At 36.9% G+C, this 17322-nt stretch overlaps 1 protein-coding gene across 7 annotated transcripts in view; it reads left to right on the top strand.

Moving 5' to 3' along the window:
• The window catches only part of Dlg2 (discs, large homolog 2 (Drosophila)), a 1447312-nt gene that overhangs the window by 868369 nt on the left and 561621 nt on the right, over window positions 1–17322 (top strand). For all 7 annotated transcript variants that reach the window (XM_013013991.1, XM_013013986.1, XM_013013988.1 and 4 more), the window contains one exon: window positions 3364–3533. In XM_013013991.1, coding sequence (XP_012869445.1) covers window positions 3364–3533 — 170 coding nt within the window. The remainder of the gene's footprint in view (window positions 1–3363; window positions 3534–17322) is intronic.

Below are 17322 nucleotides of genomic sequence, written 5' to 3'. Positions count from 1 at the left end.
CTAGGTTGAAATCATGCCTCCATCCTTACTATTATCATAAATCTGTCATTGAAATTCCACTCTTCATAAAATGGGGATCAATGCTTTGAAATGAAGAAACTATACTAAAATAGCACATGCTAGGTGCTCTAAAAAATTTTTAATTTCTATCCTGTGCACTTTCCAGCAAATCTCTGAGAATACCTTTGACCCAGTTAGGAAGCAGCAATGACTTTCCTGTGTATTGCAAACTACGCATATACTTATATATGGCTCTCTCGTTGCTCCTCTCCCCATCCCTGGGCAAGCATCCTTTCTTGGGATACTATAACTGACTAGTCTATGACCCCACCTATCACAGAGCTGGGGCTCAAATGAAGGCCTCCTCCCTTGCTAGTTCTGTGCTCTGTGCACTATACCAGTGCCTACCTCTTCCACAAATTCAGAAACAGCTATCTGATTTGGGATGTGTTTTGCTTATGATAGTAATCGACAATTAATGATTCTATATTATGCAAAAAGAAAAAATAAGTAGAGTTTGAAGAGATATAACCTCCAGACATTTCCTTTTAAATGTCAGCCACTCCCTTTTATGAAAAGCAGTGTTTTAAGATATTAGTATTCTAAGTGTAGGGTGGTAAGCAGTATGTTTTTGCATTATCATGGGATGGCAAAATTACCCACTCTCAAAGGACCAGCTGCAGCAGGGTGACTGGCACCCATGTTGCCGACATTCTCACTATTTTAATTGGTAGTTTCTGGGATTTTATTTTTTTAGCCAGAGAGGAAATATATGTGTAAATCTACTAAAGCCATACCATCTGCTAGTATGAAATAGCACCAGTGGCTCTTAGTGATATTCCATGTCAGGATTTCAAGGCTGCTAGTGTTCTCAGATAGGCACAGAAAAAGTATAGAGCAATAAAGGACAAAACTTCTCTCCATGCTATTTACAAGATATGTCTAATCTGATCCTGCAATTTGAATTGATATGTACAACATCCATAAAATCATCTATCAAATTAAAATTAAATACATATGGAGACACAAGGGGAAAGAGCCTGAATTTTTAAATAAGAAGATCTAAGATCAACTCCAGTCGCTACCCAAATTGCTGTCTTTATTTATTTATTTATTTATTTTTGCCAGTCCTGGGGCTTGAACTCTGTGCCTGGACACTGTGCCTGAGCTTATTTTGCTCAAGGCTAGTGTTCTACCACTTGAGCCATAGCACCACTTAGGCTTTTCAGTAGTTTATTGGAGATAAGAGTCTCATGGACTTTCCTGCCTGGGCTGGCTTCAAACCGTAATCCTCAGATCTCAGCCTCCTGAATAACTAGGATTACAGGAGTAAGCCACTGGCACTCTGCTTGCTGTCAGTTTTAAAGGAAGATCTTAACTACTTACAAACATTCTCATTTCTATAATGTATAACCACTTGCAAATATTCTCATTTCTATAATGAGACTAATGAGGCTTGTTACATCAAATTACAGAGACTCCTTTAGTTGAAAATAATATACATTAATAATAAATATTGCACTTCTATCAATAACCATTTATTAGAATCTTATTACATCACAAGGTCTATGGAAGGGCTCATGTGCATATCACTGAATTTTGTTGTTGCTGTTGCTTGATTTTGTTTTTGAGATGAGTAATCTTTATGTATCTCAGGCTGTTCTCCAACTAGCAATCCTCCTGCTTCAACCTCCTGGGTGCTGAGGTACTAAGCATGAAACATCATGCCTAGATTATGTTTCCTAATTTAGTCCTCTTCTCTGAAACCTTTTATACTAGATACAACGATTATATCCAACCTACAGATGAAAATGTGGAGGCTTAGAGAAGTTAAGAAAGTGACCAGTAGTTACAGACTTAGCAAATGGAGGACACAATAAGTGAACTTAGTCTTGCTCTTCATTCAACAAATACAAAGCTTTGGGTACTGATGGCTTAAGCCTATAATCTAGCAATTCAGGAAGCCAAGATCTAAGATCAAGCTTTAAAACCAGTAAGGCAGACATCCAAAAGATTATTTTTTTTCAAAAGATTCTTATCTCCAATTAACTAGCAAAATGCCAGAAGATGTGTGGCCCAAGTGGTGGAGCACCAAACTTGAGCAAATAAAAGCTAAGCAAGAGCAAGAAGCCCTGAAGGCCATCCCCAGTAAATGCATACCCACACAAAAATAAATCTAGCTAAGTAATAAATCTCCTGAATAATATTGGACAAGGAAAGAGGAAGCAAGAAATGGAAGTTTTGTGGGCAAATTATCATGTTTACTTATTTTGGGCCACTGCGTAAAAAGACTGAATGCAAAGATGTCAAGAGATGATCAAGGTTGATGAGGCAGAGAGATAATAGTGTGTTTAATCAGGTGGTGGCAAGGATACTAGAGAAGCCTGAATAGGGGAGAAACTAAACAGGTACAGTTGAATGTGTGGTGACCATGGCAAAGGAGTCGGGAAAGAGTTGCTTCTCATTTTTGACACTCAGAAACATGGCTACTTGACATGAGGAAGACTGGAATGGTTAATAGAGTGATGAAATCTTTCTTGTCTCAAAACACCATGCCCTTAACCACTGTTAGTGTTATCCTTACTTATCAGCATTAAAACTAATTTGAAGTCTATGCCACATCACTTTAAACTTCCTGAAAAGATTTATGGAAAAGTCAAATTCTTCCTTTCTTATGTGAAAATGGAAAAAAATAAAAGTTGAACATAGGACATGCCCTAGTTCTTACTTTTCAAAGTAAGTGTCTGGGAAAAGATTGAGAATTTCTTCAAGCTTCATTACATCTAAACTTGAATATGTATAATATCATGACATGAATTTGAGAGCAAGAGACATTTGAAGATAATTTGCCAGAGAGCTAACAGGTTTGTGTTTAGATGCGTGAGTCACATATTTTTTTCTTCTTTCTACATTTTTATATTTTTTCAAATGTTCTGCAATAATTGAATAGTACCATTGTACTAATAAATTAAGAATTTGGGAACTTAATTTATAAAAGACAACTGTTAGATCCACATAGTCCATAGTCATAAGTACTGAGAAACCTTCAAATCATAATACTGATTCAAATTATTACAATCAGTCAAAATAATGTTATAACTGACTGATATTTTAAATTAAATGCCTTTCTAGCCATGCTATCCATAATACACTCTCAGTAAAAAGGGTTGAATTTCAAGATAGAAATTGATCAATATATGGACAATTTGTGGAAGACCAGGAGGTTGAGAAAGTTAGAGGTTTGCTTGATTTCTTGCATTTTAAGGACTTTTTTCCAAATAAGAGCACTTGAAAAGTATTCCTTACTCCCAGGCATATTAACCTCTTAGCTTCCTGAACCTTCTCTCCTCTCCTTTCTTGCAGGGTCAATGATTGTATCCTGCGGGTGAATGAGGTTGATGTGTCTGAGGTTTCCCACAGTAAAGCGGTGGAGGCACTCAAGGAAGCGGGCTCCATTGTCCGGCTCTACGTGCGTAGAAGACGGCCCATTTTGGAGACAGTTGTGGAAATCAAGCTCTTCAAAGGGCCTAAAGGTAATAGAAACATGGCTGACCATGTGATTGAAGTGTATGTTCTAATATATATATGTGCATATATATATGCACATATATATATATATTTATTTATTTATGCTGGCCCTAGGGCTTGAACTCTGGGCCTGGGTGCTGTCTCTGGGCTCCTTTTGCTCAAGGCTAACACTCTACTGCTAGAGCCACAGCCTCACTTCCAGCTTTTTTCTGTGATTTATTGGAGATAAAAGTCTCATGGACTTTCTTCTCAGACTGGATGGATCACAGGTGTGAGTCATAGTCACCTGGCTTTCTAGTTCACTTTTGATGTACCATCTTTAAAAAAAAATTTTTCTGACATCTACCGCTTTCCAAGAGGAAGTCTACAATAGTGATTTTTACAGAAACCAAAACTGTAAATATGAGTTCAGATTTTTGTAAAAAGTCTTTGTAAATGGTAATACCAACTATCGCTTAACCCTATTATTTTTTTCACTTACAACTTGGCTATCCTAGTAAAAGTCTGGTTCAGTCACTTGCTTAGATCAGTCCTCTCAGTATTGGATGAGGACCAAAGTGGCAGGATTATTGCAAAGGTTTTGTGAGGATTAAAATTTGAATGAGTAGGGCACTGGTGGCTCATGCATGTAGTCCTCACTACAAAGGAAGGTAAGATAGGAGGATAAAGTTCGAAACCAGCCTGTGCAGAAGTCCATGAGACTCCTACCTCAATTTGACCAGCAAAACACTTCACCTGTCTTTGCCTTAATTTTCTTGTTCAGAAAATACAAGTCAAGGTTGGTAGGTCCTTAGAGATGCTGTGAAGGTTAGATGAATCTATTCATATGAAGTATTTAGTATAAACTCTGGTACAATTGAATGCCCAACAAATATTAGCTGTGTTTATGTGTTATTTGTAGTGCTAATATACGTGCTTAGTTTTTGTAACAATGTAGTGCAAAATCTCTCCTGTCTTAAATTCCGGTGGATGAAATTCACTGAATTGAATATCAAACAAGGCATAAGCGAACATTCTCATACTACTATCTTTAGTGCATGAGAGAAAGACTCTCTATCCAACTCATTTAGCAGAGGTGATTTTTAAAAACCAAACAAACCTAGCTTATACATTATTTCTTTTAAAAATGCATACTATATATAAACAACATGTAGCTATTTGTACAGTTCAATCAGCAGCAATTATTCAGCACACCCCTAGGCAAATACTAATTTAAGCACTCAGGAACATATTACCATCCATTTGTTGGCTTCCTGCTCTCTGTGTCACTGAATGACCCCCAGCTGCTCAGCAGAGCACTTAAAGGCTGTAGGGAATTGATGGCCAAAGGCCCTCATTGTTTTTCAGGAACACCTCCTTTGGATCTTTCTGTTGGCAATCAGGCCTCCTCCAGGTGGCTTTCTTCCATGGGCACTGGAAGTACCTGGAGTGAGGGGCTGGATTTTCCTTGTAGCACAGAATGGGAGATGAACAGTGAGCATTCATCAACTAGGGTATACACAAGCAACAAAGAAAGTACATGGTGTATGGAAGATGGGGTAATACCCAGGTGTGGTCTGCCTAGCCAGAAAGAGGTAGCAAATGCTTGGAAATAACTTTCTGTTCTGAAAGTTGGCTGTGACCAAATCTCCACGGGGCTGGCAGGGGTTCTGCTGAGTCAGCCTTGCATTCCTTCCTGTCCTTATCCAGAGGTCACACATGGGGATTTATTTCTCTATAAAGAGACTATTGATTTACAAGGAAAGAAAGTGTTCTAGTCATTATTTGAATTCCTAATCCCTCTCCCACTGCTTTAAATCTGAAAAATTAAATGGCTTCTACACTAAATCTGATGATATCTTGGGCTTTCTTAACTTCTCTTAGCACCTTGTAAATTGTTATGTTTGAATTGCAGTCTATATAAAAAGAATTTCTGCTATTGCTTAACTTACATCATAGAAACCCTCATACTGTGGAGAATGACAATGACTCCGATATGATCTCTTTTCTCACAAAGCCCTAACGAGAAAGATAGATGTAAAGTCAACTAATTTTCAAACAGGACAAAATGAAAGTAGTTCTGTGATGGAGTCTGAACGATGACCTATATGCATCACTCATCTTAACATCATTCCTCTTAGAGACAAGATGCTCCAGAGAATTAAAAATGTAATGAATACACTGGTCCTTTGATCTGTGGGTATTGGAGAGTCAGCATCAACAATCCAGTCTAATGAGCTAACTAAAGTCAATTATAAACATTTAATGCTGAACTAGTTGAATGTATACTAATTTAATCTCCAGCAATTCAGTAAATTTTTACTAAAAACTTACTGTATACTTGTATGGAGCCAGACAATGCAGATTCACAAAAGAAAGCTAGTTCTGGCTCTCAAAGAGATTAGATAGTTTTATGGGTCATTAAAAAATCTCTCTCTCTGAGAGATTATATAAGATTACATAATCTTAAACCTGTAATATAAACTGGGGAAAGTGATGTGCATTATCAGAAAAGATTGTTAAGAGAGAACCAATTACATAACAGGTCAAAGGAGATTTCTAGAAGCACCTACCACTTAAACTAAACCTTGAACTATAAATTAAAATAGGAGTTTCTCCAGGTGAGGTCCACAACAGAATTCTGGGTTGGTAAGAAGTATGCAAGTATGAAGGCTTCCTTCTAATAGTGAAATGATCAGATAATGTATGACCTGAAGTTATATACCCTAATTAGGCAGAGGCTAGATGCCTAGCTTTGTTGGCTGTATTTAAGGATTCATAACTATTTTCAAATGCTAAAATTTTAACCATGGGAGGGATATGGTTGCCATTGTCATTTTAGATCATTCAATCCATTCCACATATAGAATGGATTGAATGAAATAAGAATGAAAGATCAGGGATAGGCTAAGGGTTACTTGGAACAGTCAAAATGGAGAATGGATGTGAACTGTGTGTTTGAGATATTTGATGTATTTACTGAACAAGATAAACTATGTGTCAAGGACAAAGCTCTGTCTTCTACTTGGGGTGCCATCTGTGAATGGAATGTGATAAAGGAACCTCTGTGGAGAGATGATTAAGAATCCACATTTGGACATGTTGGAAGTCCATGGCATATCTGAAAAGATCTCAAAGAAATATATTACATCCTTCTATATTTTCTCAAATATCTAGATTTGGGAAAATAACCCAATGCTCTTTTTTTATGTGCTGGTCTTAGAGATTTCACTAAGGGCCTGGGCATTATAACTGAGCTCTTTTTACTCAAGGACAGCACTTTGCCACTGAAGTGGACTGACTTCTTGGACAAAGACGCTGACCAGTATCTTAAAAAGCTGGAGTTTATTGGATTGACTGGCCGGGGCCAACTCAACTCAGGAGTGAGCAGCCCTGAACTCAAATAGCTTAGGATTTACAAAGGCAAAAAATGCATTCTTTTAGAGCAAGCAAGCTAGCTAGCATACAGAAGCAGAACTTAGCCATTATTTTGCAAGCGCGTAAATCACAAACATTCCTGAAATAATCAAAACCATAAATACTCCTGTAACAATTTCTTGACCTGAAGCAACAAGCAGTTCCTGATTTCAGGGCCAGGTGTTTTGCTTTTTCAAAACTAGTAATTACAGTGGAAGGGGCAGCCATGGCAAATGGGCCAGTTACAGTAGAAGGGGCAGCCACAGGGTAAATAGGCCTTGTCCTTTCCTCAGAACTAGTTGTTCCAGTTCAATCCTGCCTTGCAAGTTTAGCCCTATTCTTAAAAATCAATAATTTTGTTCTGTTTCTGATTTCACATTTTATATTCTTTTTTTGGGGGGGGGTCATCACACCACTTGTGCCATACCTCCATTTCCAGCTATTTTCTTCTCTTGGTGGTTAATTGGAGAAAAGAGCCTCATGCTTCAAAACATGATCCTTGAATCTCAACCTCCTGAGTAGCTAGGGTTGCAGGCGTGAATAACTGGCACCCAGCTCCAGTGATTCACTTTTCCACTTCCTGTCAATAATTGTTAGTTTCAGAATTATGAATATGACCACTTTGTAGTCATATAGCCTACTTTGGCTATTTGAAACCCATTATAAGCATTGATTTTTAAGCATCCCTAATACTCTGTTTTTAATTGGAGGTTGTTTCTGGGGTACTTTGGAGGGGGTGTTTTTTGATTTGAGAGTTTTTTTGCACAGAAGTTAGTATCTTTATACCAGTGACTTGTGGAAAAATTATAGTTATTACATTTTTCCAACTCCATATCTTGCATTTATTATATGTGCTACACAAATTGCTCCTCTGAGGCACCCTTCGATATGTATGTAATGTTAACCTTCCCAGTTCTCCAATACTTAGACTATATGGTTGATTTGGAGCTGTATACTTCAGTTATGAATAGTTGGATACAAGGCAATATGATTTAGAATATCTTAACAATACAATACAATTTCCTAATCTCATGGTCAGAGATGTGTTCACTGGAAGAAACTGGAGTGTCAAGTCATTTGAAGGGAAGACAGATATCTATCCATAAGAAAGCAGTATTTTATTCTTGCCAACCAACTGAAAATCAGGGGACTTCAAGGCAATTTGATACCCAGATCATAGGGTTCTTTTCAGGATAAGAATCATGAATTCTTAATAAATGTTTATAACACTTTAATTGTATTATAATTCACTGAAAATTGAATAAGATAAAGCAGCAATGAACTCATCCTAGTCCTTCAAAAGTATCTCCCCCGATATTTTGTATAATCAATTTACTTTGTTCCAAGTATTCTAATATTCAGAAATTTCAGATGGAACCAGTGTATGTTTTGCTTCTGCATGCCTTTATATACAAAATTAGCATAAGCACACACCACACTATGTATTTCATATTAGTTTTATATGTGTAGACTATACATAATATAGCAAACATGTATTTATTTGTAATTCTATAAAATGTATTTTTATCCAGGTATGCAGTCTGGATAGTGATCACCCTATAAATCTATGGTCTTTTAAACTTCCATATTTTCCATCTAATTTATTTATTTATTGTATTGAAGGGGTTTTAATCAACATGGCAGTTCATGAGTAAAATCGTCTTTATCAATGCCATCCCTTTCATCATTCTATGCTTTATGAAAATAGGATTGTATGTATCTCTTTTTCTTTGTTTTATGTTTATATATACTCTCTATATAGAAATATTTTCAACACATTGAAAACTAACATCATGATGTCTCCTTACCACTAATTTCCAACACTTGCCTACTTCTAGTACAATTTGCTCTTCGTTCTCAAGGCTAATGATCAACAAATGGTTCTCTCTTATTTGCTGCTTTTATTAAACTAGCCATTATATCCTCTAGAGCCTAATTACATCACTAATCTTGTCTTTCAAATCTCTACTATTATTATTATGAAGTTGATGTCTTCATAAGATCTCATCAACAGTGATCCCTCACCTATCTCAGGCATTACATTCCAGAGACTCCCACAATAGGTGAAAATCCATGAAGTATCAATGCTGTATTTATTTTATTACATATATGTATATATGTATATAGTAAGACTTTATAAACCCTTCCCACTCTCCTATAAACCTTTCTCACTCTCTTTTAACGTTTCCCATATTCTTATAAATACTTCATATGCTCTTAAACACTTTCTGCACTCTTAAACCTACATCATTTTAACAACATATACAATTCCATATGGGTACTCACCAGTGAAATATAGTACAATTTGAAGGATGAAGATCGTGAATCATGTAGCCCTGCAGTGCTGATGGCGGTGAAGGTGATGCTGATGAGATGAATGTACTACACAGCAACCACAGCATCACAACTCTTCCAGAGGCACCACTTTCTCAGACACTTCCTCAGTGGTACAGTATCTTCATCCTAGGCCGAAACTTGTATTTCCGCTAAAGGCATATGCATAACTGATCTCTTCCTCTGAGTGATGAACATAGTTATGGGGAGTTGCTGGCACTGATTTTTCTTCTGAGTGAGAAGTTTTTTACAAACTGCCACTCTCGATTGTATTTAAATGAGCAATGAAGAAAGCATCTGGCGGTCCTATTCTTCAGCCACTCTCTGAAGTTCTGTGACCATTCTGACCATTACTGCATGATGATTGAGTGTTAGGCCAACCTCCTCCTCTTCTCCAACCCATAGTTTGTCTTGTTCCTCATCCTCTTCTTCACTTGCTGACTTCATGTCATCCATGTTAAAATCGTGTTCAGGTTTATAGACCCCTTCCTCAATGATGTAGCTGAACATGTCATTCACTTACTCCTTGGCTCCAGCTTTATCCACAGAGGCAGCTTCTCCATGCAGAGAAACACTCTTGAGTCCAAACATCTTTGAAGTTTGTCCAACTAGCCCTTGCTGGCACTGAATGGGGTTGGTATGGTGAGAGAAGCACTGGACACTCTGCTTCTGTGTCATCATCCTCGTCACCTTCATGAACATCCACGCTTTCTGCAAAACTATCATGAAGTTTCTTGGCCTTCATCAGGATGGTATTGGTATCCAGCAAGGTATTTTTCTTCCTGCAGTCCTTTATCCACAGGGCCAATGCAAACTCCATCCTCACAATGGCCTTATTGCGGGAAGTGACCACCCTCTTTGCAGTCTTGTTAAAATTCATTGTTGCAATAGACCTAATATTCATCTTGTCTTTATGTAGTGAATAGCAAATTGGTTGATTTCCCCGTAATGGTGGCCTACTGCCCCACAGCTTTTCCCTTCCTTTAACATGTTGAGAAGCATGAACATGAGAACGTGTTGATGGTAAGCATCTTCCTCTGGCACTTGGGTTCACTGCCAAAAGCCTTAGAAGGTACAGTATATTTGGGTGCCATCATAGGGCTTGAAATAAACTCAAACTTGTATGAAAACTTCACAAAAACAACACCGGAGAGCAATACTATGCACAATGGTCTGACATCAATGTGAAGTGGACAAGGAGAGATGCTAAACGTATGGACACAGTACAGGAGAGCAAACAGATCAATGCTACAATCACGTCAGCCAGTCAGCACCAGGATACAGAGCACAGTGCTGTGGTTGGTCGCCTTCCATCCCATCAACCAATAGCGTGTGATGTACAATCTCACATTGGCAAACTTGTGCAAGCAGTAGTGGTTTACTGCATTTCCATTATGTACAGTATGGTATTCATCTGCTAATGAAATTCATACTGTATTTTATTTTTATTTAATATCATTTAATATGTTTGAACTAACATTCTTAAATTTTTATATTGTTTTTAATTTTTATGTGAAAATAGTTAAAATCATAAATATTATATAAATGCCCATATACTGCAAAATCCCACGATGTAGCAAAACTTTGCAGTGCAGAATTAAATATATTTTAAATATGATACAGTGAAGCTACAATAAATGAACCATAATATATGTCTACATGTTTCTTCTATACCCATTTTTAAAGAAACATAGCTCTCCTAATGGTTCCCTTTTGATCAAAAGTCTACAGTGATTCTCCACTGTCACTAGGCAAAAATATAAATCTGTGACCATATTATTTCATAATGTGTGTTCTACAACCTCAAATCATTGATTTTTATTTCAGCCTTTTCTTTATAATTTTGCAATTTATTTATCTCCTGATCCAGGCAAGCTGGACAATCCACCTTTTCTTCTTTTTTTTTTTGAATGGCAATTTCTTTTTTTATTGTAAAGTGATATACAAAGGGGTTACAGTTATAGTTACAGTAAGATAATGACATGTCAACATTTCTTGTCAACATTGTTACCCCCTCCCTTGTTTTCTCCCAATTTCCCTCCCTACCCCCAAATTGTAAAGTTCATTTCCAACAGGGTATCTTGTGAATATCACTGTTGCATTGCTCACTCTTTGTCTTTGGTCTCACTATTTCTGTGATTCCCCTTCCTATCCCCAAATCAGATACACTTATATATAATACAAAAGTACCAAAATAAAAAACAGTAATAAAAGTGGTAATCCAAAGGGGGGGGGGAATGAAAGGAAAAGGAAACTTCATATAGCATAGTAAGTGTGGGGGGGGACTCTTGTTGCATATCTTGGTGTTCATTTCGATTAGTATCATTTTCTGAGGTAATATGTAAATAGCTATTGAGGTACTGTGAACCTCTGCTAGGACTATCCTAGACATATACTAATTATCACAGTTGAGGGAAACCAATCCACCATTTCTTAAACATGGGCAACCTTCCTCTCTCTAAGCCTTTGCTTGTCCCAGTCCCACCTTTGGAATGCCTTTCCTTACTGTTATGACTGCTTGCAGTTGACATCCCAGCCATCCCCCCAAACCCAGTTCCACACTGCCTTCTTCACAAAGCTATTGATAATCCAGCCAGAAGCAACCTTTGATTCCTAAAACCCTAAAATCATTCCTTTGTTACCATGTGAATCAAGCAACCTATAGGTTATGGAAAGCATAAGTACCAACAACACAAATTAGGGAGGTAAACAAGCTGCTAACTCTATTGCTTAATGAACTAGATGTGTGAACTCTGGTTGGCCTATACTAAATTTGAAGCACTTACAAAGCACTTTTTTTTTTTTTGGTTGGTCGTGGGGCCTGACTCTGGGCCTGGGCACTGTCCCTCAGCTCTTCAGTTCAAGGCTAGTGCTCTACCACTTGAGCCACAGCGCCACTTCCAGCTTTTCCTGCTTATGTGGTGCTGAGGAATCGAACCCAGGGCCTCATCCATGCAAGGCACGCGCTCTACCACTGAGCTACCTTCCTAGCCCCCTTACAAAGCACTTTTAAAAAAGAAGTACTAGCCAGAGGTTGAGTCAATAAACCAACTCTAGGTAGTAGTACATGGGATGAATTGAGATATAGAAATAAGGAAGCAGATCAAGACAAGTACTATATTGTAGCAAGATGAAAAAGGAATGATCAAGATAGAAGCTGATGATCTTAGTAAGTTCCTAATGAGGAAAGTCCCTTCATTGGTCCATTTTTGTGTTCCTTAAATTATGTTTGCAACAGTTTGGCTTATACCATATTGCCTAATCATCAAATTAATCAAAAACTAATTATGATAAATGTGTTGTCCAGCTTGGTTAAATGTCACCATGTCATGCATCCTAATTGCATATTATAGACATAGGATTTATCAGATGTCTAACTTAAATAATTTGCTACCTTTTCTGTTTCTGCATAAACATTTTTTTGCATTTTGTTTTCTAATTTGTTCTTGCTTCTCAGCCAGTTTTGTTTTATTCTCTTTCTGATGTCCACATGGTCAAAGTGGACTATCCCAATGTGATGAAGGAACACATCTGAAAACTTCAAACTTGGTCATTTGGCAAATAAATTGTTCATTTTTATGTGTGTGGGGGGCTATATTGGGACTTGAATTCAGGGCTTCAAATTCTTGCTTAGCCTTTTCACTCAAGGCTGGGGCTCTACTGCCTGAACCACAGCTCCACTTCCAGCTTTGTGCTGGTTAAATAGATATAAGAATGTCATGGACTTTACTTCACAGGATGGCTTGGAACCACAATCCTCAGGTTTCAGCCTCCTGAGTTGTTAGGATTACAGACTTAAACCACCTTAAGCTCAGGCTAGATTATTCTTGTACTTATATATATTATCACATCCTAAGTTTTGCATGAACACTGAATCATGAAAATATTAATTGCAAATCAACTATACTCTCCTTATGCTGCTGGCTATATAGAAATTCTTTGGCCCATTAGTCCACAGATAGCTATTTGACATGCTGGATTGAACATTCACCTACCTTGGCACATTTAAATTAGCAAAGTTTTGAGCTCTCCAGAATATGGTTGTTTATGATCATGCCCCATGACCATACCACAACACCAGAAGAAAGTAACTACCCAAGGGGCTACCATGCATTGCCCCATCTTTCCTGCTATGGGGTAAATAATAATATGCATTCATTTTTAATGCATGTGCAAATCTATGTCTGAATGCAGGTCACAGTTTACTTTGTATCCAGGCCCACTTTCTGAGCCTTAAATTCTGGGTAGAAGGGTCATTCTGAACAGTGGGCTACACAAATGATACATTGAACCATTTGGCATGAGTTCTCAGAACTCTACATTTTCTTTTCAGTGTAAATTTCTTTTTAGGCCTTTTGAATTACCAAAATTATCCCCTTGGGTGCATAAGGAGATTTGCTTCAGTGGGCATACAGTGCAAGCTTTTATTGGAATAAAATGTATAGAATCAGACAGTCGCCAAAGCCCAAGTCTTTTTGTGAAGCAAGCCCTCTACCACTGAGTCATACCTCCAGACCACACTGCTTGCTAACTAAAGGAAAACACTTTTGATACCTTGTTTTCTAGCAATATTCTGTATAATTTTGAATATATGTACATTTTCAGTTGCTGGATTCCTTCTGGATACAAAATACATACCTGCAGATTGGATGCTTTCTCTAAACTAACATATTTCAGAAGTATGTCTGTGAACATGCTCTCTCCTAATAGCTTACAGTAAATAATTCCTGTGAGAAAGAATATGTGACAAATATTGCCACTGTAATCCATGCAGTCATGCACATGACAATGTATTGAAGAGTAAATTACTTGATTGCATTTGCTAAACCCTTTTGTAAATGAAAGAATTCGAGTACTTCTCTAACTTTTCCTATGAGGCTACTAGGGCCATTTATTATTTACTTATTTCTCCATGCATGCATGCATGCTTACTGCTGTGCTAATTTAAGGTATTCCATGTTTTTTTAAGCAAAAATTATAATCAATACTTTCTTGAACAAAGTTTTAAGCTCAAAACTTTTACAATGAAAAGTATATTTGTTTGTAAAAAGTACATTATTAAAAATAGTCTGAGTTTTCAAAAATTCAATTTTATTATTCATATAACACACTTTAGGAATCACTATGAATATTTATCTCTGTAAAATAGATTAAAAGAAGACATTTTAAAGTTGCTGCCGTAAAGACATTTAACTGTAAATGTCTTCAATTTATCTCATTCAATAAAGCAATTTCATAAAATGATTTTAAAATTTGGAGTCTAGGCTTTGCTTTGCCTTACTTTTAAATGGGTATATTAAATACCCATTAAATGCTGTTAAATAAATATATTAAATAGAGTTATCTGTGTTCCTACATCAGGGCCCAATACATCTTATGTGTTCTTCCATAGTTACTTTAAGGAAAAGCAGATGCATAGAGAAAACAGTCATTCACTCAGCAAATATTTTATTTCAGATAATATTGCTTCAGACAGTTCTCAATGCTAAATCATGGAAATGAGAATCAAGTTTGATCTTTTCCCTCAAGTGTTCTTTTTAAACCCTGATCTACACCTAGACTAAAATAATCTAGTCCTGTGCTGACTGCTCTGGCCTCATACTGAATGGATCACACCCTCTAAGTAAATCCACTCTGATTTCCCAAAGCATAAGCCCATGCACATTGAGTTGTTGTCTGTAATATTGGGATTATGTCACTGAACACCTGAAGTTATTTCACACAGGAAAAAAATAGTGTCTTGTAATGTCCATATAGAAAGCCAATTGCAGAATTTTTAAATGTGACAAATGCTATAAATTATTGAGTTATGAGATTCCACCAAGAGTTCATTGAAAATTGAAGATTTATATAATAAATGACTATATTAGGCAAGATTTAGAATAACCAGTCAACATCAGAAGGAGAGATATTAAGATAGAGAAAGAAAAAATGGGCTCAGTGGCATATACTTGTATTTCTAGTCCTTAGAATGATGATTGTGCATTCAAGGCTAGCCTGGATTACATGATTGTACATTCAAGGCCAGCCTGGACCACTTAGTGATAAAAATTTCTATGTGAGTCAGCGCCATATAGTGATGAGTGAAAAAGGGGTGTGTGTATGTGTGTGTGTGTGAGAGAGAGAGAGAGAGAGAGGGAGAGAGAGAGAGAGAGATTTGTTCATTATGTAAAACATTAGTCATGTGGTCAAAGAGTTCAAAGGTTGTTTCTCAAGAATCTAAAGTATTCCTTGAGCTTTCATTAGTACTTAAACTTAAAATGTTTACTTTCATCGCTCTACTCATTTGATAACCTGTTTTTCAAACAAAAATCATAATTCTCATGTGCACAAAGTTTAAATGTTAGATATTCTAATCTATCAAATTTTGCACTCATTGATGTTTTGTCTCGTGCAGAATTAAAAACTAAATACAAATCAATAAGACATAAAATGCATATATTCACTCAGGTATTTAGCAGAACATTTGTTGAGTACCCTCTAAGTTCAGACTAAGGCCAAGAGATAGGGACTTGATGGTAAAAAAGATGGCAATCTAAGGAGCAAGATATAATCTGGAAAGTATATATGTACTAGCACATGTACTATTGAAGTGAATCCTACAGATAGAGTGAAAGTCTTCAAATAAAAATAAAGTGTCTCAGCTCCTCAGGAAGTTTGCAGTTTCAGGCCAGATTGGTCGAACTTTAACAAAATTTCATCTCTATCAGTAGAACAGGTCATTGTAGTGATTTTAATTATTAGGATGTATAGGTCAGACCACAGTCCAAAGCTAGGCAAGCACAAAAAGTGACACTCTATCTGAAAAATAAAGCAAAAGAAGGGTTGAAATATGACTCAGGAGGTAAAGTGCTTTCCTAGCAAACATAAAGACCCCAGTACCATTAAAATGAGTAAAAAAAAAAAAAAAGGAAGTCTTCCATTAAAAAGATACTATCAATAAATCTCCCATATAATTTGTATGATGTAACTATTTTTCCCCTTTGGGTCAGTAGTAAAAGCTTCACCCAGAGTATTGCAGCTTGCCAGGCAGCTACTCTTTCACTTGAGCCCTTTTTGCTTTGGTTATATTTTGAATAGGGTTTCACTTGTCCCAGAATAATCTGGACTAAGTTTCTCCTATTTACATTTCCTACATAGATGGCTGTCAAGCATACAACCACCCTGCCCAGCATTTTATTTGTTGAGATGGGTGTCTCACTAACTTTTTTTTCCAAGGCTACCTTGAACCTCTATCCTTCCTGCTCAGGCTCCTAAAGCAGCTGGGAATGCAGGTATAGCCACCATGCCTACCTATTAAACCTTTTGCATAGTAAAAGAATGGCATTATGAAAGGACAAGGTATCATTTTCCATCAAGTAATCCACAAATTTGTGACAGGTCCCTATTTTGTAACAGAGGTGAAAGAGATGTTTTTGTGAATTCAATGAGGCTAACGGTTTAAATTTGTCCACCATATTGAACCACAATATTAAAATAACTTAAATTGTTGGGGTTTTTTTCAATTTTTTATTGTGAAAATACCATACAGAGAGGGGTTACAATTACATGGGCAAGGTAATGAGTACATTTCTTATCAAGCATTGTTGCCTCCTCCTTTGTTTCCCCTTCCCATCCCTTCCCATCTCCCACCCCCCTACTTGCCCCCAGCCAAAGTTGCATAGTTCGTTTTTTGACATAATGTCTTGCACATCTCATTGTTGCAGTGGGTCCACCTGTATCCCTATATAAATGATCTGCTTTTTGCCTTCCCCTCCACAAATTATACCAACATCAAATACATTGAAGGCGGGGTTTTTCTTTGGGGGAGGGACATACAAAGCAACAAAGAAATCATCTTATAAATATGTTAGAAACAATTGCAATAAAAAAAAACATTTGAATCCTTATCTTGGGGTTCATTTCACCTAATGTCAACTTATCTGACTTTTTCTGCTTGTCTCAGACATATACTAGTTATTGCAAATAAGGGAAACCATGGGACCTATATTTCTTTGGGCCTGGCTTACTTCACTTAATATAATTTTTTCCAAGTCTTTCCATTTCCTAACAAATGGGACAATG

Source organism: Dipodomys ordii, unplaced genomic scaffold (assembly GCF_000151885.1).
Source record: "Dipodomys ordii isolate 6190 unplaced genomic scaffold, Dord_2.0 Scaffold22, whole genome shotgun sequence".
Classification (NCBI taxonomy): Eukaryota; Metazoa; Chordata; class Mammalia; order Rodentia; family Heteromyidae; genus Dipodomys; species Dipodomys ordii.
This window is presented reverse-complemented; position numbering and strand designations above follow the sequence as displayed.